This window comes from Drosophila rhopaloa, unplaced genomic scaffold, assembly GCF_018152115.1.
Source record: "Drosophila rhopaloa isolate 14029-0021.01 unplaced genomic scaffold, ASM1815211v1 contig_163, whole genome shotgun sequence".
In the NCBI taxonomy this organism is placed as follows: Eukaryota; Metazoa; Arthropoda; class Insecta; order Diptera; family Drosophilidae; genus Drosophila; species Drosophila rhopaloa.
In genome coordinates, this window is record NW_025335043.1 from 2,294,231 (window position 1) to 2,318,063 (window position 23,833).

The 23,833-nt window shown below is 37.1% G+C and overlaps 3 protein-coding genes across 7 annotated transcripts in view; 1 reads left to right on the plus strand and 2 right to left on the minus strand.

Moving 5' to 3' along the window:
• Window positions 1-424: 424 nt before the first annotated feature.
• The window catches only part of LOC108037077 (fibrillin-2-like), a 55,026-nt gene continuing 31,617 nt past the window's right edge, over window positions 425-23,833 (plus strand). Inside the window, exon 1 of the mRNA XM_017113531.1 lies at window positions 425-509. The gene's annotated coding sequence lies outside the window, so the exon portion shown is untranslated. The remainder of the gene's footprint in view (window positions 510-23,833) is intronic.
• Window positions 4,176-9,217, minus strand: LOC108037076. 2 transcript variants are annotated; one of them, XM_017113527.2, is made up of 2 exons: window positions 7,339-9,217; window positions 7,134-7,273 (listed from the first exon to the last, which is right to left on the minus strand). In XM_017113527.2, the coding sequence occupies exons 1-2, from the start codon at window positions 8,660-8,662 to the stop codon at window positions 7,239-7,241; spliced, it is 1,359 nt and encodes a 452-aa protein (XP_016969016.1). In that variant the 5' UTR covers window positions 8,663-9,217; the 3' UTR covers window positions 7,134-7,238. The 2 variants fall into 2 exon arrangements, with proteins under 2 accessions (XP_016969015.1, XP_016969016.1); XM_017113526.2 differs by having other exon boundaries at window positions 4,176-9,217.
• LOC108037079 (sensory neuron membrane protein 2) lies at window positions 10,029-22,160 on the minus strand. 4 transcript variants are annotated; one of them, XM_017113538.2, is made up of 10 exons: window positions 21,895-22,156; window positions 20,228-21,831; window positions 15,599-15,756; window positions 15,392-15,539; window positions 15,167-15,304; window positions 13,473-13,733; window positions 12,897-13,329; window positions 10,650-10,768; window positions 10,465-10,590; window positions 10,032-10,389 (listed from the first exon to the last, which is right to left on the minus strand). In XM_017113538.2, exons 2-10 carry the CDS (start codon window positions 20,336-20,338, stop codon window positions 10,213-10,215), a joined length of 1,671 nt encoding a protein of 556 aa, XP_016969027.1. In that variant the 5' UTR covers window positions 20,339-21,831; window positions 21,895-22,156; the 3' UTR covers window positions 10,032-10,212. The 4 variants fall into 4 exon arrangements, with proteins under 4 accessions (XP_016969029.1, XP_016969028.1, XP_016969027.1 ...); XM_017113537.2 differs by having other exon boundaries at window positions 20,228-22,156; XM_017113539.2 differs by lacking the exon at window positions 15,167-15,304 and having other exon boundaries at window positions 10,031-10,389; window positions 20,228-22,160.

Genomic DNA, 23,833 nt, shown 5'->3' on the forward strand with positions numbered 1-23,833 from the left:
TGCCTTAATATACAACATTAAAAAATAAAAAATGTAAAAAGTTCAATTTTTATTGCTAAATCTTCCACATAAAGTTTAGTTTCTACGAAATTTTACATTTTGCAAACAATTACTTGACAAACTGAAGTTGGGTAATCCACCCGATATTAACTTTTTTTTTCTTAAATCAATGAACAAAGTTCTTCCAATACATTGATTTCATCCGCAGAGAAAGGCGCAGGAGCCTTTGGAGTAAGTTATTTCAATCATTCGGAAGGCATTCTTAACATACAAGGGAAAATAACAAATTACAAACAATTAGCGAGCGTTCCGTTTTCCTTTTTTTTGAACAGTGATGGCCCCAGAAACATCGATAGTCCAAATTTTAAATCGATGTTTTGGAAAATTGAAAAAAAACATCGATGTTTCCATCGATGTTGCTGCAGCTCTATTTCTCCTAGTGATTTAAATTATTTAATTAATTATTTATATTCCTAAGTGAACTAAATTCAACGGATAATAGCAATACTGTGAGTACTCATGTTTTAGTGTTTTATCTGGGACTTTGGTGTTCCGAAAGGATGTCAATAAGGCAATTTGAAGAATTCACATTTATGCAGGCCACGGGCTTTAACTTCAAAGCCTGACCTTGAAAATACAAACACTTAATTATCAAACGAGATCTGCACTGGCAACGATCTGGAAAAAAGTTATTTCTAATCTTAGAAATTTGCCGTTATTTGCGACCTCGGTAATTGTGAAAACTTTTGACTAAATTATTTTTACTGGTAAAAACTATTATAAAAAAAACTTCGTTTTCAGCCTTTATTTTACATAGGATTTTTACAAAAATTTAGTAATACGACAGGTAAAAAAAGTTTTTGTGTTTTGCCCGCCAATTTTAAATTTGCTTGGATAAGATAAGTAAGCGGATATGATATCATCTTTACCACCGAATTGGCATTGTTTTATTTAATTATACAAGTTTAAACAAAGTACTTTTGTCATGGTTTCCGTGTTTGGTCTTTAATTCAATTAACAAAGGAATACATACAAGTTGAATAACATGTTAGTTAGGAATACATACACACAGTCGGACCTTTCCATATAAGTTATATACAGGAACTATGTATGTACATAAACTTTTTTGAACGTCCATTCGGCTTTTTTGGGGCGGAATAGAATTCCCATGCTAACCGTTAAAACAATAAACAAAAAAATTAATGCGCAGTACAGAGCTCATATCGAGGGGAGTTGACATACAGTATCTTTATAAAGTGTTTTGACAATGTAAACAAGAAAGAAAAGCTAACTTCGAGCGGAGCCGAAGTTGATATACCCTTGCAGAATATTCTGTAAATTATATTCTCCAAAACTATTTATATGATGCATTCTAAATACTCATAAAAAATCACAACTTCCTAACTTTACAAGCACCAAAGTTATGGCATTTCCGATCAATTGGTTCATATAGATATAGTCGGCCGATCCCGGCCGTTCCGACTTATGTACTGCGTGCAAAGGAAAGAAGGGTTTGTGCAAAGTTTCAATTCGATATCTTTTAAACTGAGAGACTAGTTTCCGTAGAAACAGACAGCCGGACAGACGGACATGCTTATATCAACTCAGGAGGTGATCCTGATCAAAAATATATATACTTTATAGGGTCAGACATGTCTCCTTCACTGCGTTGCACACTTTAAACCAAAATTATAATACCCTCTGCAAGGGTATTAAATACCATATTTCAAGTTTTTATGCCATAAAAAGTAAGTTTGCAGCGTTCTTTCATTTATTTTAAATTTTATTATGATTATGTTGGTATCTTAGAGATGATTTATGAACAAAAAATAACCAATTTCTTCAGTTAACTTTCTTAAAAATAAATAAAAACCAATTACATTCCGTTTTCATACTTGAAATATGCCATTTTTTTCCATTGCCAAAACACTTTATTGACATATGTATGTATGTATACATATTCCCTTGAGACCAAATTCAGACCAGGAGTCAGCAGCAACGTGATCCGCTGGCAATGAAAATAAAAGAACTTTTTCTTTTATATGAACTCAACACTGCTCTTTTGTGATTATATTTATACCCTTGCAGAGGGTATTATAATTTCAGTCAAAAGTTTGCAACGCAGTGAAGGAGATATTTCCGACCCTATAAAGTATATATATTCTTGATCAGCATCACCAGGAGAGTCGATCTAGCCAGGAGAGTCCGTGTCTGTAGCCATGTCCGTCGTCTGTCTGTCCGTCCGTCTTCTGTCGTCTGTCCGTCCGTCTGTCCGTCCGTCCGTCTGTCCGTCCGTCCGTCTGTCCGTCCGTCTGTCCGTCAGTCCGTCTGTTTCTACGCAAACTAGTCCCTCAGTTTTAAAGCTATCTGCTTGAAACTTTCCCAAAAGTTGTCTTTCTATTGCAGGTAGTATATAAGTCGGAACGAGCCGGATCGGGCTACTATATCATGTCTATGTCTTTAAAGTTAGGAAGTTGGGATTTTCTATGGGTTTTATTTTTGGCCAATCAATACGACCTACCAAATTTCATAAGGATCGGCCGACTATATCTTATAGCTGCCATATAACTGAACGATTGGAAATTCCATAACTTTGGTGTTTTTAAAGGTAGGAAGTTGGGATTTTTTATGAGTATTAAGAATGCATCATATGAATAACCGATCCGATTTTGCAGAATATCATTTACAGGGTATATCAACTTCGGCTCCGCCCGAAGTTAGCTTTCCTTTCTTGTTTGTATATATTTCTGAATGGAACTCATTTTGAAATTAGTCTTGAAATTCATATTTAACTATAGTATAACAATATTCTCGAGCTGAGTCCGTGCTATATCCAATTTTGTTTAAATATAAACCGTAATTCTAAAATTTTTAAAATTACCTCTCTCTTAGTATAAACTTAAATATTAAAAATCAACGATTTTTTAATTTTTATTTTATTTGATTTCCCGATTGTTCGAATAGATAACAAATTAAATCATAATTATAATTATTAATTATAATCATTATTATAATAAAAACTAGGGCTTAAAAAATAGTGAAAACTACATTTGGAGATGCATCCCTGATTTTGACTGATTTCGCATAGATTTCTAATAGAGAGAGCTCAGGTCCGACTGGGTAGTAACCGAAGTATTCTGCTGATTGGGAATATAATATATTGAATTAAAATGTATATTGATTTAAATTGAACTTGCTCCTAAATTTTTTAAAATTTATTTTTTGGCCTGTTTTGATTAAAAATATTGGTTATCAGTCCAGTGTGTAGCTAAAGATTTATGGTCATAATCGAGCTACGGAGAAGCAGCCTTTTAGGAACCTCATGTATAAAAAAATGAGTGACGAAAAGCTAGGCTTCTTGTGCCATCCAAACTTTTCAGTGATGGTTTGAAACATTGGTTTATCGTGAACTTAAACCATGTGAGATAACAGTAAGACAATTACGTTTTGTAAACTAAGCGGTCGCTCTAACATTAACCCTTAGCGTGTTAACAGAGGCCGTATTGGAATTTTATGCAAAAAAAAAATCTTTTAAAGCCAATTTGAAATGAATAAAATGCAAAATCTTAAAATATTATGTTGTTAAAAGATTATGGCATGCCTTTTATGCAAGCTGATATTTTGTTAAAAAATGTCACAGATAATTGTTAATATTTTATTTTATAAAGGAGTCGGAATTTGGATGGAAGTGATTTTTGTAACAGCCCCGAAAATTATATGCTTACACGCTGCTAGAAACAAAAGAATTGTTATATATTGAAAGTTGTTAATATATAATAAAAATGGTTAACAATTAAGAAACAGCTGCAATTTTGTTTCGCGATTGGAGTTTACATAACTGAATCGACTGGGTAAATGTTTTTCATATTGAAATAAGTTTTTAATTTTAATTAAATATTAAAATATTCAATCTTAATTAAAAACAATGATAACACCTCCACCAAAGGAGGCCATCAAAAATGTTTTTCTACCTATTTTTCACTTGCCTTATGGTAACGGTTCTAGCAAAGAAAAGTACGGACAATAAATCGGGAACACAATTAGAATTAATTTACCAAATTGATAAGTTGCTAAAATTAAAGAACATTATTAGTGAACCCAATGGAAATTCGAAACACGTTCTCTTTGCAGTTCTTTGGCCCGCTTTGTCTTTGTCGCTTTGCTCGGCATTTATGTTAACAAGACTCGGCCAAAAACGGGTTAACGAAAATTAATCAAAGCCCCTGTTTAAAGCCACGATCCAATCGCACTTGGCGACGTTTGGCGCGTTGTCAGATTGACCCGCCAACCAGTCTCTGAAATTGAATTAATTTTCGTACATTTCGCATTCGCATCGTTTTATTTTTATTTTATTATCTAAATCCTATTTATAAGGCTTACGAATCAATAATGTATGAGTATTCTGCCATTATGTTAAACTAGTGGTCAATAAAGCATATTTACAAGTCTCGAAAGTGACACACTAATGGAAACCCTCTTAACTTTTGTTCCAATTAAGGTAGACATCGAAAGCACTTTTTGGCCTAGTCGTTCTATTATGTCCGAAATCGTATGAAAGAACGGTTTTGGCTCCTGTTTTCATCTTATTTTCCTGATATTTTGCATAATAAGGACTGCTGGTGGTTTGATTTTGATTTCGGATTATTGTTGCGGTGGTTTTTGGATTTTGTGCCTGAGAGGGGGTTTTCTCAAACTTTGCCTTGAATTTCTGGAAAAACGGATGATCAAAGGGATCTTTAGATGTAGCACTCTTTTTCGTTGTTGATGTTAATAAATATGGCCTTGGTGTGGTGCTTCCTTGACGAGTAGTTGGTGTAGATATCGCTGAGTAACGAGTGGTGTTTCTCGTTGTTAGAGGTTGGTGAGTTGTTGGTGAGTAACGAATGGCTGTGGTTGAACGAATGGTTGGATTCGGGCGAGTGGTGGGCTTAGTTACTGATATATAGTGATATGGGGACTTGGTTTTTGGGGGCGTTGTGGTTGTATAACGAGTTGAAGATTTCGATATTACATTTGGTCGAGAGGTTGGTGAATATAAGGCTGCATAACGATTTGTGGTCTTGGCTATTACTGATTGGTGAGTTGTTGCAATATAGCGAGTGGTTGTAACTGGACGAGTAGTTGTAGTTGGCCGTTTGGTGGCCTTGCTTACAGTTGTGTGGCGAGATGTAGGTTTCGTTGTTGTTGACTTTTGTTGATAGGCTATTGAAATTGTACTTCTAGTTGAAGGAGTAGTTGGCTTTGTGGTTGGACGAGTAATTGGCTGAGTAGTTGAACGAGCGGTAGGTCGACTAGTTGGCTGAGTAGTTAAACGAATGGTTGGTCGAGTAGTTGGCTGAGTAGTTAAACGTGTGGTTGAACGTGTCGTAGATATTGGGCTAGTAGTTGATCGATATGTTGGATGAGTTGTAGATATCGGGCGCTTAGTTGAGTAAGTTGCTGGACTTGAAGTTGTACGAATTGATGGACGAGTTGTTGGGTAAGTGATTAAGGAGGTATTTGAACGTGTTGTTGTTGGAATGGTTAATGCAGTAGTTTTCCGAGTAGTGGTTCCTTTAGGTGAGCTAGGAGTAGGTCGAGTAATTTTTCCAGTAGTTGAAATAGTAGCTGGCTTATTGGTTATCACTGATCGAGTAGTTGTTGGTTGTGCAGAGGCTTTCGTTGTAGCTGTGTAGCGATTACCACTTTCAGTTATTGTGGGCTTAGCGGACGTAGAAGTTTGCCATGACCATAACGGCAAGCTCGTAGTTTTGGCCGTAGTTGGGACTGGTTTTTTTGTGGCCGCTGTTAAAGGTTTCCTTGTGGTTGTTGCTACAGATTGCTTTGTGACGCTTGTAGTTGTTTCCACTGCCGCAGAGGTGGCCGTAAATTTAATCACCTCATTGCGGAAGCTGTCGCTGCTGACATAGGGTCTGTTGACCAGCTGAGGGGGCTTAGATGGGCTTTTACTTGGGCTCGAGGGCTTCGGCTTGGGATTGACGGGTGCTCGAGCAGGTACAATTGGTTTGCCAAGAAGGCTGAGAAATGGATTATGGGCATAGGGTAAACTTTGGTGGGGTTTGACTTCTTCTAAAGTATGTGAAGTTGTTACAGAGGGTTTAATTGAACCAGGGGCTTTCAAAAAGGGATTGCGATCGTAGTTCGGTTTTTGGGTAGAATACGTGGCAGTTCCTAATGTGGGAGTAGGTTTATTCACCAGTTGATTATTGAAAAATGGATTTGAGGCATAGAGTTTATTAGTTTGTGGCTCCTTGGGACTAAAACTATTATTTGTAATTTTATTTGTAAGTTTGGTGGGCAGCACATGAGTTTGCGGGGTCTTAGCTGCTTGTAGATTTTGAAGGAAGGGATTACCTCCATATTCTTGAAAGGTGGCTACCTTTTGCTGTGGTTTTCCCAACACAGACTGATGGGGCTTCACTTGGGGCTTTTCTCCATAAGGACTGATCTTATCCGCCTCTGCGATCTCGTTTCCATCGAAACAGTCACTCAATTGGGCCAAGTTCTGATTCCTGCAATGTCCATTGTAGACGGTCCAGGCGTTGAAGCCGTCTCCCGACAGTCGCGTATGTTCCTCATGGATTGTGCGAATGCACTGGACATCATCGGAGATATCCGAATCCAGCAGGCGATCGCACTCAATGTGGCAGGCTTTGCCACTTGTCTGGTCGTGGGAGCACCAGTAAATATCACTGATCTGGAACAAGCCATGATCCTCACTGCCATCTGTATTGAGTTTCCCCACAGCTGCTGTATTGAAAGAGGATTCATGCTGGGCTATGCAAACCCAGGTGGGGATCTCCCTCATGGGTAATTTATGTGTATGATAAAGCTCCTTGGCCAGCTCACAGCGATTGTAGATTTTACCCTTTGAAGGTGGAGCTCCCTTCCTGACCAGTTCGTTACCCTTGGCTGGTTTAATGACTTCCCGAGGCAGATCTTTGTCCTCGAAGCAACTGGCGATATCAGCTCTAGTTTTCTGTCTGCAGTGCCCATTGTAGACGGTCCACGCGGTAAATCCGTCCCCCGAAATCCTTGTGTGCTCCTCGTAGATGGTCCTGACACACTTCACATCATCGGAGATATCCGAGTCCAGCAGTCGATGGCAGTCGATGTGACAGCCCTTGCCGCCTCCCTCATCGTGTGTACACCAGTAGAGATCGCTGATCTGGAAGAGTCCGTGGTCCGCACTCCCATCCGCGTTCAGGCGCCCCACCGCTGCCGTATTGAACGAGGATTCATGCTCGGCGATGCACACCCAGGTGGCCAATTCCTGCATGGGAAACTTGTGTGAGAAATACAACTCTTCGGCTAATTCGCAGCGATTGTAAACTTTACCCGTGCGTTGATTGTGTGTTTGGAAGTGTGACTGATAGTGTGGTTGATACTGTACTGGCTGTTTGTGACTGTAGAAGGGGTTGGCAGGGGATTGGTTTTTAAAGGGTAATCCAATGGCATTGGGATGCTGCCGGGGGGGAATTTGGGTTTGGGCTTGGGTATTGACTGGACGTGGTCGGAAAAAGGGATTGCCCGAATAGGCTGCCACATTGGTCTGGTAGCTCAACACAGGCGGCGCAGGTCGATAATATTGATTCACGGCCGGTGTAATTGGCGCCGGGTTCTGCTGCACTTGCACCTGGCCAAACTGATAGGCATAGCTGACCTTCTGCTTCGCAGGACCTCCCCCGATGGCATTCGGATGTTGGTGAGCCGGTGGCTTGGCGAAACAGGCTGCCACCTGTTCGTAGTGCTGGTTCAGGCAGTTCCTTTTGTACACGGTCCAGGCATTGAAGCCATCTCCCGAAATTTGGGTGTGCTCCTGATGGATCCTCCTGATGCATTGCACATCATCTGCAATGCTGGAGTCCAGGAACTGATTGCAGGTGGCATGGCATCCCTTGCCCGCCCTCTGGTCGTGGGTGCACCAGAAGAGATCGCTGATCTGGAACAAACCGTGATCGGCACTGCCATCGGCATTCAGGCGACCCACTGCCGCAGTGTTAAAGGAGGATTCGTGCTGGGCGATGCAAACCCAGGTGGGAATCTGGGGCATGGGTAGCTTATGTTGGTAGAACAACTCCTGGGCCAACTCGCAGCGACTGTAGATTTTGCCCTGCGTCTGGACCTGGGCCACCTGATGGTAGTGATTCACTGGGTAGCTGTGGACCTGCACTTGTTGCGGTTTCTGGTAGGAAGCGGCCACCGAAAGGACTGAGCTGCCAGGACCTCCACATCCCGCCACATAGGAGGCCGCATCCTGGCGGCAGTAGGCGCCATAGGCCTGCCAGGCGGTGAAGCCATCTCCACTGATCCTCTGGTGCTCGGCATATATCTTGCGCACACACAGGACATCGTCGCCGATGTCATCGTCCCGCAAACTGGAGCAGCTCAGGCCACAGCCTTTGCCCTGGCCCGGTGGCGAGCACCAGTAGACGTCGCTGATCTGGAAGAGACCATGGGATCCACCGCCCAATCCGGCACCTCCGCCAAAGGCGGCCGTATTAAAATCACTCGAGTGCTGGGCTATGCACACCAAAGTGGCCACTTGGGCGGCAGGAAGGCCAAAACGCTGCTGCAGCACATTGGCCAATTCACAGCGATCGAAGATCTTGGCCGTGGCCAAAACCGGAAGCAGTACGAACACCACCGACCAACTCCACATCTTGATCTGCTCTGGCACTCGAACCCACAGCTATCACTCTTATATAGAACACAGAAAACACACAGAACTGGAGCAGGATCCTTGGGTCATTTGAAATTCAAATTTTACAGCGATTTGTCTCGATTTTTTCTACGTTTATATTTTTTGTAGTTTATTTTATTTCCCCAACTGCCTGCGTGCGTTTGCGCGTTTCGTTGACGACTGAAACACGGCGGTCGCATCTTCAGCCCAAAGTCAATTTGAATATGACGACGTCGACTGCCGAGCGAGACAAACTGGTTGTGGCTATTGCATAATTACTACGGCGGTCACAGCTGAAAAAAAAAGGTTCTCGGCCACTCAAGAACCCAAAAATATTGGAAGCGCGAAAAGGCAACAGAATTATCAAATCAACCATAAAAATGTATTTAGAAAGTTCTGCAGTCGTTGGGCCATTAGCTGCTCATTTGCTTGATGGAATTAATTTGAAATACCCGTATTTATGGGACAGACAATTCGAGAGTCGCGAGCGCTTTTCACGCGTTTTAAATCGCCTCGCAAGACTCAATCAAGAAATCGACAGGCGCGATTTGCGGCTGTCAATCAATCCGATGCGGACCCCACCCCATAGATAGTGTCTCAATCACATTGTAATGCAAAAACACCTTGGGTCAGCTTTGTTTATCTGCCGAGTGAAATATTTTTGTTTGCATCTGCCGATTGACCAAGTCGCTTTTTGGAATTTGTTTTATTTTTTTTGCGTTCGTTGCCTAAGTTTTTGGTGTTTCTCTGATAGCCAATTTGATGCAATATAAACTGTGTTTTAATTGCCGCTTTTTGTGCAAATTGCTGGGCCGAAAAACAGTTGCTGATTGATTAATACCCGGGTTCCCTCATTATGTGGTTTTGAACTTGAGTCATTGCCAATAAGAAGGGAGGCGGATGGATCAAGGCTTTGGCTATGCATAGTGATTTTGTGGTTAGCATTGATTTAGAAGTCCGAAAAATTAATTGAATGTTTAAACATTTTTTCAAATTATTTTCATTGGAAACCGGACATTTTTGGATTGGGATATTCATGAGAACTCCCTAATTTAAGCCACAAGTCATGCCAGATATTGTCTTTCTAAGAATTAATCAACACACATTTGTTTTTCGTGTGCAGTTGATTTTACAATGTTTTCGTTTTTTAATGACTAAATTAACATCTTGAATCGAAAAATATTTCCATTAATATCTTATATATTCCCCAATTTGTAGAATTCAAGAAATCAATAAATTCACCAAAACAAATTTCTTAAAATGTTCCAAATATTCCAGTTCCAAGAATCACTATAAAGCTCTTCAAGCTTTAAATGAAAACAACATTTTGGTTAATTCGTAGTAGTTTTTCTTGTTTTTTTTTTAGTAAACGCTAAATCACAATACAATAGAATCACAATTAAAAAAATAAATTATATACAAATTCGTAGACAAAAACTGCGTGTGTTACATCCATAATTATCATAATAATATAACAAATACACTTTTACATAACACTCAATAACAAATACGGATTTATGATTAATATCTTACTTCACGGGTGGCTCCTCGACACGCCCCTTTTGATAGATATAGTATATCAGACACATAACCGCCACACCAATGCCACCGCACAAGGTCGCCCAGTGGACAATATTGAGGGTTTTAAGCGTGTTAATCAATTTCTTTTTGAAAAAGGCCACCATTTCGCCATTGAGTTGAATGCCCTAGGGAAAAGTTTAGGGTTTACAAATATTTGTTATAAATAAATCAGTCTTAAATTGTGTTTGGATATAACTAACCTCCTCCACCCAAATGGCGGGCATCAAAACTGTGGGTAAATTTTCGGTGATGCCTATGCGATTAATGCTCTTTAGGAACATGTTGAACTGAACCCTTTTACCGCCTTGCAGGGGCGTGCCTGTCAGCTAATGGAATATTTATATTGTTAAGATTTCTCTAGATCGAATGGACATGAATATCTTACCGACTGCACATCCACAAAAGTCTGATGCTTTTTGGCATCAGGCTTTAGGCCCCGAATCATCTTTCGGTACTCATTCGAGGCGCCCAGCATGTGAGGCAATGTTAAGATTACAGGGGCATCTATAAAGTGATAACGATAAAAATACATTACTTAAAATATACATTATAAGGCAGACTCCTTGATTTGCATAACCAGCTCCTTAAGCGTCTCGTTGCATTCCATTTTAATTATTCTGTTTACATTGTTGAAACGATTCCGAAAAACAAGATTTTGCGACCTTAATCAGACCCAGCTACTTATATTTAATTTAATTAAATTAATTGGTAAATATTTCTTAGGTTGCGGAAGCTTCTTAACCTCTCATCACGTTTTCGTAGAACAACATTTATTTATTTACTTAACTACTTGTGATGTCTGAACCAATTTGTAAGAATTTCCTCATCCGACAAAATATTTCAAATGCTCATTACTGAAACTGTTAACTCACGTTTCGACAATTAAACAAAAAAATAAAAACGTCGAAAGGAAGGCATCACCAAAAGAATATCAAGTTTGAAACGTGCGCGATCGATCGGCAAACACCCAAACAAAAAAGTGATGAAAAAATAATAAAAATCAAAGTTAATGCTTCAATTTGTAGAGCGTTCACAGCACTTGATAACATCATAATGAAGTGCGGCTCCATTATATCCCCTAGTTGAATAAAAGAGAACACTTTTGATTTCAAATGCGCAATGCCTGCGGGGAATTTACTTCAGAATGCGAAGCAAAACGTTTTTTATTCCACGAATCTCGAGTGTTAATTAAGAAATTAAACAATCGAAGAAGATCAAAGCCAGCCCACACAGATTCGCGATCAGAATCGAAATGTGAATCTACGCTTAAATCAAAGTCCTAACGAAAAGCGTTTGCAATTTGTCTGATCGAAGCCAGCGCGTGTTTATAGAGATCTTTTATATCTTTTCAGTTTTTAATTTTATGGCCCGTGTCTCTTGATGCCTTCGCTTTGCACTTCCCAAGCAGATCATTTGCATATAAATGGCCAAACTAGATCTGGCAGCAACTGTGGTACCGTGATTACCATTTGATTTATAATTGCCTGCCTTTTAATTACTGAGGTAATCGACCACAAACTGATGACAGAGGTGCCATCTGGGGTAGTTCGCCTCATCAGTTAATCGCCATAAAACAAATAAACACAACACCGCATTAAAAAGGCTCATTTGCATAACAAAATACAAAGAGCAAAAATAGTCAAATATTTTTCAAAATATTTCCGGTTTCCCTGTGTATTTTATCTCCAATATTCTACAAAACTAAAAGTTCGTTGTTTGAGTCTTTTCATTATTTTTAGTCGTGACCATATGCTGTTTAGACTAGCAATGCTCCAGTTAATGATAAAGTTTATATCAAAATGATCGAACATTCGTTTAAATTTGAGTTAAGTGACAACAAAGTATAAGATCGGAAACAAACTGTCAAATACCTAAACTATCAACATAAATAAAATGCTAATTAAATTAAATCAGTGTTATTCCAATAATCTGATGAAGGTTGAAAAGCCGCTGAATCAAATTATTAATACTCTAACCAAATTCGGAGAATCGAATCAATAGGAGCACAGAAGCACTCATTTTTAAGAAATGGAACTTTGGGAACCATTGTTTATTTTTTTGACAATTCATTCATTAAAAAGGGAATCCCCCAAATCTAAGAAAACTAATATCATGCTAACAATTTGTATTTTGATATGTTTACATATTAATTATTTTTCAACCGAACATTTAAAGTAATTATTTTTTTTCAATTTACGGAAATTATAAGTTTTTATTTCGATCTTTACATTTTTTCTGATGAATATGTAAATAGTTTGTTGAGCTAAAGAACCTCTGCTTTTTCCTTTTTAAGAGTAGACCGACAAAAGTCTTTGATCTACTTAATTTATGGTAATTCATTTGGAATGCTAATTTGGCGTATACTGTGAAATAACTTGAGGAACTAAAGATAAGCGGAAGATAACATTTGTATATGAAGACACAACATAAACATTCCCAAAAAGTCTTGTTATGTGTTCAAAGGGGTAAATCTGTCATTTCTAAATGACGATATTTGTACAACATAAGGTAATAAAAATTTTAAATAAAGCATTTGTTACCTCATTTAGCAAATTCTATAAATATTTTTGTTGGTTTTTTGAAAACTGGGAATGCAAGAATCAGAATCTAGGGAATTCTTATAATCACTCACCCAAACAGGTGGTCAAATCCAAGGCTCCCGCATATAGACATCCATTTTTCCTCTTAATCACATTCGCCAATTTGTCAACGCAGAAGCACTCATTATCATGTTCCGGTCCAATGTCGTTTATAAAGTTCTCGCCGATAGAGTACCGGTATCCAGGTATTCCCTGGTACTGGATATCTGTCTGATAAAATAGCTGCACTGATCTGCAAATATCCGCACTGAAGATATACATGGAGTCCCCCCGCTGACGAAATGGTGGATAGGCGGAGGCATCAGTTCCATTTATCTGATTGCAGACTGATGTTTCACCCTCTGTACTAGCGTTGAGCCACACCTGTAGATTATGATTGTCATCCAGTTTTTGGATCTCCAATACCCTCATGGGATCCCCCTTTCCAGTATGGACTTCGTAGACTTCGTGTCCGGAACCATTTTTCTAAGGGGAAAAATGAAGACATATTTAGTATTTTGTATGTATTATTTAAAATTTGCAAAGACTCTTTGTTTTTTGCCATAATAACAGTGCATTAATGAGCTCCACAGAGGATTTATTCTGTGTTTCAGTTCAATTTTACTCACATGACCAAAAAAGGAGAAGGCCAGGCTGCCATCGCTCTGCTCCCGAATGGTTTTCGAACCACTTTCCTTGATCTGGTTACAAATAGCCTTGGCGATTCCCTGGGGATTGATGCAGAAACGCACTCCATCGAAGAGGTATTCCCTCACAGAAGTGCTCACAAACATCGATCTCGGATCGTTGAAGACCGCTTTGAGATTGGCATTTAAATGGACCAGGAGTAGCGCCAAGCCAGGATCATTCTCCGATATTTGCAGAACAGACTGTTAAAAATATAAGTGTTGAAGAGGGCGTATCGTTAATTAAGGAACATGCAGCGAATAATGACCAAAGCTAAAAGGCAAGGCAGCAAATGTTTAGTATTTAAAAATATTTCAAAAGCATTAGCAGCGGGCGGAGCAGTTAGCCATATATTAGTAGCAAAGCACAAGCTCAAATTTGTTATTATTAATTATGTTTTTGCGTTGGATGTGTGAGAAAATTGACGTTTCCAATCATTCGGTTTTCAGCTGCCGTTTCCATTGATTTCTCCTCGCCAGTCGCCAGATCGCGTCGACAATTTATCAAAATATTTACATAGACGAGAGGAACTCAAGGTGAATGCCAATCAAAATTTTGCATTTCTACGTCTGATGTGAATGATCTTGACTTTGGCAGTTTGAAGTTTTCAGTTTTGAGTAGGAGATGCGCCGAATTGCAATTAATATAATTAAATAGTTGCAAAGCTGTCAGAAAATCTGAAAAGCTGGTCAACTTACTTTGACACCATCGACAATGCTGATTATGATGCCATGTACCCAGCTAATGGGAGCTATAAGTTTTGGGGACATTAAATTCGATTTATTGGAATCTTTCTCATAAAATCTTATACAAAGGAACTTTTTTTCCCAAAAGATGCCAATTTTAAATTCAAATAGATTATCTGTTTTATTTTTCCAAATTATTGGTGCACTTTGAAATTTTCTTAAATTTTAAAGCCATAGCAATGGTGTATATTTTGAAGTGTTAATCTACTGCTTAGAATAATTAAGAACTTGATGCATCTTAAGTGCTATTAATTTAAAATGCACTTGTTTCCTAATTCTTAAGTCATAAAATTGATTCAATGTACATTTTACTAGAAGGGAATTTTAATGAAGCAAAACAGACCCTTTGAAATGTCTAATTATGTCTGAATAATAATTTAAATGTCTTTTTGGTATTGAAATGTCCCCAAAACATCAAAATTGATATCCATTAAAAAAAAACTATTGCGATCCCGACCTAACCCACTGCCTAAACGGTTAATCGGACACAATCGGCGCAATAAATCGGCAATAAAAATATCATTAGCTTAATGACGTATAAACAGTCCATCCAAAAGATCCCCCCATATCCGATGACGCACGCCTGGGGTGAAATCATAATTAATAAACAATGAACTGAAAACGGTAAATAAAAGGAATAATAAATTGGTGAAATCGCTGGTCCCAAAGCAGAACAAAGACAAACAGAGCCGGGCGATGGTATCGTCCATCGCAGAACCGTGAAAACCCATTACCATTACGTAAAATCTACCAAGGCATGCTATTAAGTAAATCTTTGCATAGAGTATCTATTTGGACAAAGCCGAATTGGTTCGGGTTCTTTTGTCAGATTGACCATCACCAGTTGCGAGGGTGTTACTCTCGATTAAATTAGTAGTTGATAAAATTACTTTACGTTTCCCTCGAATACGTTCCATTAATCGTTTCAGGACTCGTACACCTGGAGTTTGATTCAATCGAGAGTTTAGCCTATTGGCAAAACCCTGAAAGATATCTGTGATTTCTCTTTCGAATACTTGTAAAAATGCCTGTAAATTTATTATTAAAATTGTAATTTCTTGGGAGGTATGTTGATGTTATAATTTTGATTTTTATCTATTTATATTTAAACTTACGTTCATGTGCATATTGAGCGCCACAATCCGATCATCTTGGGTGTACGGAGCCGAGGCCACTGCATCGAAATCAAAGTGCACATTTTGCACATAGGATATTTTTGACCCGTCTCTCGAAAAATGCTTGACCTTCTTCTGACGGAACTGTCTGAAAATATTATACATTTTTTGATATTACTATGCCAATTTTATATTTTATTTACTCACTTGTATACATAGGGTCCTATTTCCTCGACTATGGGTATGGCACCTTGTTGTATCCTATCCGGATTTGTTACATTAAAAATGTAGACCTTGAAGTTCAATGGCTGGGGCAGGTTAACAAAACGTTTATATTGTTCCGAGCCATCTGCTATAATCACGCTCTGCGAAATATAATAAATTGTCACGAAATTAAAATGAATATCTATAAACATGGATATATTTAAATACATTTAAACTGTCATAGTAAAAAATCACAATCAAATGAATGCTGATTAGTATTTATAGTATGACATCATTTTTAAAATTTTAATTTTAGTTACTTTTAATATTTGTCTTCTAATACTGAATTTGAATAAATTTTATACTATGTTTTACTTAAAGTTGGTTTGACAGGTTTTATTTTTTATTCGGCTGCCCGATGCTAAACAAATCAATATTTATCAGTACAAATTTTAAGGTTGATTATCACGCGACTAAGTCGCGTCTTTATGACATTTAATGACGCCGTAGAGGCAATAAAAATCAAATCATAATATCACAAACCGATATCAAACTGAATTTGAACCTGTTTTCAGTTAAAGATTTTATTTATTTTTCTCCACAAAGAAATTCCTATTGTTATTTTTTATCGTGGTAATTATAATTGATAATAATCAACAGAAAGAGAAGATCAATGACCAAGTGAAAAATTTGCTTTGATTTCGTGTTTTTTCAAAACAATATTATTAATTAGGTTGTGCTTTACCTGAAAAAATATTCCCATGCCAAAAAAAACCTTTGCTGTTAACCTTCCATTTTAATTTTTACAACCCAGTAGCCAGAAAAGTATTCACAGCTCACAAAAACAAAAATTGGCAAAACATAAAAAGGCCCACCAAAGAAACATAAATAAAAGTTGAAAACAAGTTCAAAACATGACCAGCAATATAATTTTACGGTCTGCCCCTCGCACTTGATACAATTGAAAAATTGTCAAAAAGCTACACAAAAATCTGGGTAAATATTTATATGACTAAGGCAGATCCCAAGGTTAATGCACACGCAGTTCGGTTCAGCTCAGCATATCGAAGAGCATACAAAACGTTTGATTAACCTCAAGACCCAAAGAGAGGCTCAGACTACGGCTGACAATGGCCCAAAATTCATTCAGAAAAAAACTACAAATAATTGTTGCGAAATAGAGCGGTTTTGGCAAAGCGACAGGCCGAAGCAAAACGTGTTTAAAATTTGAATTTTGCTTAAAATTCGATTTGGACAAGAATGTGCTGGGTCAATGGGGCGTATGCGAAACTTTTTGGAGGTACTAAAAAGATGAAGGGTTGGTTTATGTTTTTGCTATATATTGGAATATTATAAGATTTTTAATTTTTGTAATATTTTAAAATGCTTTTTTATCGAAAATGTATGGTTTCCAATTTGTAATATCTCACTGGTAATAACAATTTTTTATCTAATAAATTAAATTAAAATATTTTATATATTTTTATGGTTTTATGTTTTAATATCTTAGTCAAAATGTTCTAAGCTTGTTCATTTCTTCATTTCTACAAAAAAATGGTTGTTGTCTGCCAATATACATGCACCAGCTACAAATTGATTAAGCTCTTCCAGACTGATAACTTATTATTATATATTAATTGCTTAAATAATTATTGAAGTACACATATTGATAAGGGTACTTTTGTATAAACAATAGTAGACAAAATATGGGTCAGAATGATTAAAAGAAAAGGTAAATAGCTAATATAGAGGCCTAAAAAGAGGTGCGATTGTTTGACATTGCCGGCGAACTAAATTGCACAACATATATGTTGACCATCGAATAGACTTCAATTGCTTTGAATTTCAATTTCAATTCATGACTCGTTTGTTTTGGCCATCTGTTTTTGGGTCTTTGGCGTCTGCATTTGAATTCCAAATAGAAATGGTTAATGTGCAAGGGTCGGTCCACCTTCAAGTTGAAGGCCCTCCGATTTCGAGGGTATTTTGGCCATTCTAGATGGGATCTCGAACGCGTACACACGGAAGTTCATTGCTAACGATGGCTCGTAAAAATAGTTTTGCGGCCCGAAAGCGTTATGGGTGGCAAACCAAGTTCCAGGGGCACAGCTACAAAAAAGAGCAATTAACTTGGCTTGGCTACAACAATTAAAAAGAGCAAACACAGCCGCACAAACCAGTGGTGACTAAAAAGATAAAACTCTGTGTTTGCATTCTAATTACAATAAAAACCCAAACCTCAGCTCAAAGTCAACCCAAGTACTTCTAGTTGCCTTGGCACTGAGCGCCGAAGATGTCACGCCTGATTCAGCAAGCGTGCGCCTCGCGATGGGACTGCATTTTTAAGGTAAAGAAAATAATCTGCGAAAATGTTTTATATATTTAATTATATTATAAAATAGAAGTAAAATATATGTTTTTTTTGCACCAACCTAATTAATCCAAGGACAATACATAAGGATTTCTTGGCTAGTCCTGGTTGATAAAAACTTTTAAGCTTTCGTAATGAAAAAAGGCATAAATTAAGTGTTTGCCTTCAAATTTTCAAATGAAAATAATGATGATAATAAATATTTATAATTAAACATGTGCATATTCGCAGAAGTATGATACAATTAACAACATCTTATCTAATTTTTAATTGGTTTTGAGTCATTAATTTATAGGGAAAAATAAATGTGAAGTAACTTTAAAAAATTACAAATAAATTATTTTTATCATATTATTTAAAACCAGCAATACTCGACGCAATTTTATCTGCGAGGGTTTTCCCAAGCCAGCCGTTCTCAAATAATAAATTAAATTTGGTACACCTTTTTTATATTTAATTATTACAAATACAAAATTAAACATTTGTAAATACCGAAATAAACATTTTAAACCGAAATTACAGACCGAGTGGAATAATTATTCTTGAACAAACCCAATGTCACGCCTATCAACTTGGTCATAAATTAAATGCGTTGAAGGACAAGAACATGACTAGTAATTTAAGTGTTTGTTTTTGGCTCTAATGGATTGGATAACCCAATAATAATAAAGTGCATTTGACTAGCAAATTAATTCGCATCGTTCGTGGCATTTCAATTGCATTTGGCATTCGTCGAGAGCGTGACCCAAGGGATCGGTTTTCTATTACCATTCCAGCTATATGTAATTATTTCATGTCATATTCGGATATATACAAGGGAAATGAGATTCTATTGCACTTGTTGGCTTGGCAATTAGACTTGTTAGAGAGCGTGGAAAGCGATGGTTTGGGGAATTACAGCCGGTGGGTTATGTGGCCAAAGATGTCATTACGGATAAGCTGAATAATGTTGGGTTGTCGTGCCATTCCCTACGTCAGAACTTAGTAGATCAGTATTTGCTATCCCTTGAATAATAAATGTCAACAGTTGATCTGATGGTGTGATTCCCAATAAAATAATAATGTAATTAAGGAAATTATAAAGAAGATGACTTCTAGTTTTACCAAAGCTCTTAAGCTTATAAACTTGAAAAATAAGCAAACCTGTTTCTATTCCAACCATATATTGAGTAATTAAATCTGTCTACATCATTAATTAATTATATTTCATTACTTGGTACTTTGAACTTTGCTTGATTCATCTAACTAACTATAATTCTTTCTAACTCAGTGAGTATTGGCAATACAGCTTTCGGTTTGCCACTTGTTAGTCAGCAAAAGTCAACAATAGAATCATTATATTCCCTTTGTTTGGTCAGTGAGAGAAAATATCTGTGTGAACTTTGAAATCTAAATATTTGACCAAGAAACTATGACAAGTTTCTAATGAAAGGAGGGACTTGTTAGCTCGAAATAAAAAAAACTTTTATTTGAAGAATTTATAAGTAAAATTCTGTGTACGTTTTTATTTGAAAATTCCATGTTAATTACTTAAGTTCAGAAAATAAAAAAGTTAAAATTATAAATATTAACCTAGTGTATTGGCGAAATGTCCTTAAAGATGAAATAAATACTTCATAAACAAAATGAAAAAGGTAAAAATGTCACTGTTTTTATACCCTTGCAGAGGGTATTATTAATTCAGTCAAAAGTCTGCAACGCAGTGAAGAAGAGATTTTTGATCCAATAAAGTATATATATTCTTGATCAGCATCACCAGGAGAGTCGATCTAGCTGTATAAAAACCGCGCCATGTGCGGATAGATTTCTTAACTTGATTCTAATTTGACATACTAATAAACTATATGTTTACCAAACAAAACTTATTCTGCGAAAAAATTCCACAAATTTAATCTCAAATTTTGTATGAAAGCAAAAAGAAACCATATGGCTAATTTTTATGTCAAACAACAATCAGTTTGGCCTGATAACAAGTGATTCCAGTTAAATAAAATAAAAATATTTCATAAGCACGAATTTTATCGATTCGGCTTGCCGAAGTTTGCTTCCTTTCTTGTTTTTATATGTAAAAGTCCAAAGATTTGAATAAATAATATTATTTTTGTACAATAACTATTTTCAATGGCTTTCTCGTTGTTTTTTTAATCTTATTCTGATAGGATTTAATTCTTTCAATCTTCATTCAATATCCTCATTTAATTTAGCAAAGGCAGCATGCACTCCGTTTTTCTCATTGAAAATTCTCCTTTTGGGGCACTCACCTGCTCGACCTTTTTGTGCACCATGTTGGGGAAGAGGATCCAACCGCAGTAGCCGCCCAAGGCGGCCACGCAGACGCCCAGGGCGCTGACGATCAGGGACCAGTGGAGCATTTTCTCGGAGACGATCGGATGGATGGAGTCTACGGAGATGGGGCGAGACCCATTTATCGGGTTCCTCTCTTTTTTCGATCAAAACGCCGGCAACAGATGTGGAATCTTTTTTCTTTTTTTCTTTGATCGAGCGGAGCTTTGGCCTGACCTACGTCAAGTGAGAGCCGCTGTTGTTGGGGTGTCGATCTTGTTGTTGCGTGCCGAAACAAAGCGCACTATTTATAAGATACCCGTTTTGGGGCTTTTTTTTTTTTGGTGTTTGTTATATATAATTTTGAAATAAACAAGTTGCCGAATGCGATGCGACGCGGCCGCTTGGCTGCTGTCTTTTACTATATCTTATTATGTCCCTTATAGTAAGAGCAACAACTGTATTCGTATATATGTATATGCAGGGTTTTAAGCATGAAAACGGGTTTGGCTGTTGTGTTGCAGTGAAAGCTTTTTGCCGCCATCAGCTGGTATAATTAAAATATTTTTGTTAATTATATTTGCGTTTTTGCTTAATTGGGTCGAGTCACAACTTCACACGCGCCAAAGGAATAGCTTTTTTCTGGTCTTCCCCATTGAGGCATCGCCGGCCAAATGACAATCGTGGTTAATGGTGGAGCATATATATTTGGTTCTCGGTTAACGTAAGCGAACTTGACCGGAAAATAGTGGGCGGCTTTCGATTGCGATACAAATCAGGTGCACATTCAAATTAATGGCCGCACGCGAACGGGGGAAATGGGAAAAACTTCCGTCACAAAGCGAAATGAATCAGCAGAATAACACTAAAATACTTGGGTACTTCTGTGGCGGCCCTAAGTGCGATTTTTTATTGAGATTTTCTTGGTAGTGTATTTGATTTCTGTGACTTTGTTAACCGGAGATCCAACCGCACGGAACAACCGCTGACGACTGGCAGTTCAAGCCGAGCTGCGATGACAACGCTTTGACTTATGGCTTTCAGCTGTAGTAGGTTGTAGTTTTTTGGGCAAAAGCCCTAAGCCAAGCGATCGCTGAGAGGGAAAAATTAAAGAGCGCATGCGCAACGCTCCTCGAAACTTTTGTCGAGGGCTTTTCATTAAGTTTTTGGGCCATTAATGAGCAACACGTTTGCAGTTAGTTGCTCGACTTTTTGCTCTGCTTTTGTAATATTACTTTACATTTTATTTCACTTAAATTATGGATGAGCCGCTCATTAGCAAATTAGTGCAAGTTTTTGTCATGCCACTTTTTCGCTATATTTGTTTTGGTCAAAAAGGAAATTCCGCTCGCTTAGTGTATCTTAGTGGGTGGATAAAACATGACCCTGACAAATAAAATATTGCCTGTTTTTATCTGGCATCAAACAGTTCTAATGATGCACTCTGTTTAATTGAACTGATTCGGTTATAGATTTACATTGAGGTTATTAATCAGCCAACTTTGATTAATTTGGGGAGGCCACAGAAGGGCAATGTGGCAATTTTGTATTATTCTTGATATATTGAGAAGATAATAGACAGCTTAAAGGAAAGAAGAGGTTGAATGTTTAAATTTGTGACTTATGAGGTAAACAATGCACTTACTTTGATATTTTTCCATTGTACTATGGAGTAATTAGTGAGCATTTAACGCTGCCACCAAATTTATAAGTTTTTTCAAATCATTTCTATGATTTGATCTACATTTTACAGCTTCGAACTGATTTCAGTTTAAAATGTAATTGTGGTAGAAAATTCTTAGTGCCTAGTATACATTTTGTATTTATACCCGTTACTCGTAGAGTAAAAGGGTATATTATATTTTTAAACTTAAATCGGCGTAGTGATATGATATATTTTGTCTTGTAGAATTATCAAAAGCCTTTAAAGTTTTTTAATTCTCTGCCCTTCGACCCTTTTAAAACTCTTCCAAGCTTATACATATGTACTCTTTTCTTCGGCTCTTCACTTTCGGGACTCTCTTTTTCTTCTCTTTTGAAGTTGGCGTGGGTGCAAGACCCCTCCCTCTTGAATCCACTTTTTTGGACAAACGCATTAACAGGTTTTTCGAATTGCTGCGCGTGCCGTGAAATTTATATGTAAAAACTTGTAAGACAGCAACAAAGACAAAAACAATAGCGATTGGATTGGCTGCGGGTGAAGCTTTTGTTGAACTTGACACGGTTGTTGTCCATTCAGTTTTCGGTGTGGTTTTTTTGTTGCTGTTGTTCTTCGCATAAATTTTGTTGAATGTTGTGCAAAAATGTAAAGCTTTAAATAATAAACAAATGCCAAAATATGAAAAATTTTAGGCGGATCGAAGAGTGATAGAAAAAGATTGAGACGTGGACACAATTAAATGGCAAGAAATAGTGCAAATGTTGTATAATTTTAAACATAAATGCGGCTTAAAAAGTATGTCAAGAGTCCTAATAGTTGTTTTTAATATATGTACCATGTCACCATCATGACATAAAAAATTGTATTGACTTTTTTATTTTAATATTAAACTTAATATTTTTGCTTTCAAATTTTAGCTTAATAGAACGTCAATAAATCTACTTGTTAAATTCTCCATAAACTCTGCTGTTATAAAACGATTCCCTTGCCAATTTCTAAACATTTAATGGGCCTCCGACACTCGACACTCATTTCAATTTCTTTGCAACATTTCTTTTAATTATTTTGTAGTGCGATCCACATTTAGCCTAGTTTTTCGAGAAGTCCCCCCGCTCCTCTGGCAAAACCCTTGTGGATTCGTTCTCCATTTGCGTGCAGCATGTGGATATAGTAATTTAAATATTTATTGCATTTTTTTATGCAGGCAACACTTGAGTCACAAACAACCACCCCAACCCAAAACTCTTTGCCTTTGTCTGACCTCAAAATTAAATTCAAATCTCGGGCAAATGGCAAGACTTGGCAGAAGGCAGTTTTACGTTCATTTTCTTCTTTTTTGCGTATTTTCTTGTTTATTTTCTCATTGGCAAATTGATTGTGCTAGTGTATGCCTATATGTTGTAAGTAGTGATGGGGAATACATCTCTTATTTATTTAACGAAATACACACCTTATTAGTTGATATATATCCTTTTTTCCAAATTTTAAATTACTATAATCAATATTAATAATATTAAAATTAAGCTGTGTGCAGGCTAAGGCTTACCACAATTTTAAATTCATCATTAGTAGTTGTAAATGTGCCTTACAATTTAATTAAATAATTTTGTTAAGGTATAAATTCATATAAAACCCTGAATGTAATGCACCTATTTCATCTAAGAAAGCAATAAAATTGTGAAATATATTTATTTGGGTACAACTAGCTAGACTTCCCATCACTAGCTATCCGTGCATATGTTCAATGGAGTGATATGAAAAACTTCACACGACAATGTAAGGCAAAAAGGAACAATCAGCGAACACGAACTGGTTTTATCCACACCCAGCTCCTCCTCCATTTCCTGCTGAGGATTTTCCTTTGCATTGATGGCGTGCCTAGGCAATCGCAATTTATAGATAATTTGATACGGAACGTCAGACA

Coding starts and splice junctions, on each gene's coding strand:
- LOC108037076 (XM_017113526.2), bottom strand. CDS start 8,662: ATGTGGAGTTGGTCGGTGGTGTTCGTACTGCTTCCGGTTTTGGCCACG.
- LOC108037079 (XM_017113538.2), bottom strand. CDS start 20,338: ATGCTCCACTGGTCCCTGATCGTCAGCGCCCTGGGCGTCTGCGTGGCC. Junction 13,330..13,472: donor CCTTCTCCTTTTTTGGTCAT/GTGAGTAAAATT, acceptor TTTTCCCCTTAG/AAAAATGGTTCCGGACACGA. Junction 10,769..12,896: donor GGATTTGACCACCTGTTTGG/GTGAGTGATTAT, acceptor ATCACTTTATAG/ATGCCCCTGTAATCTTAACA.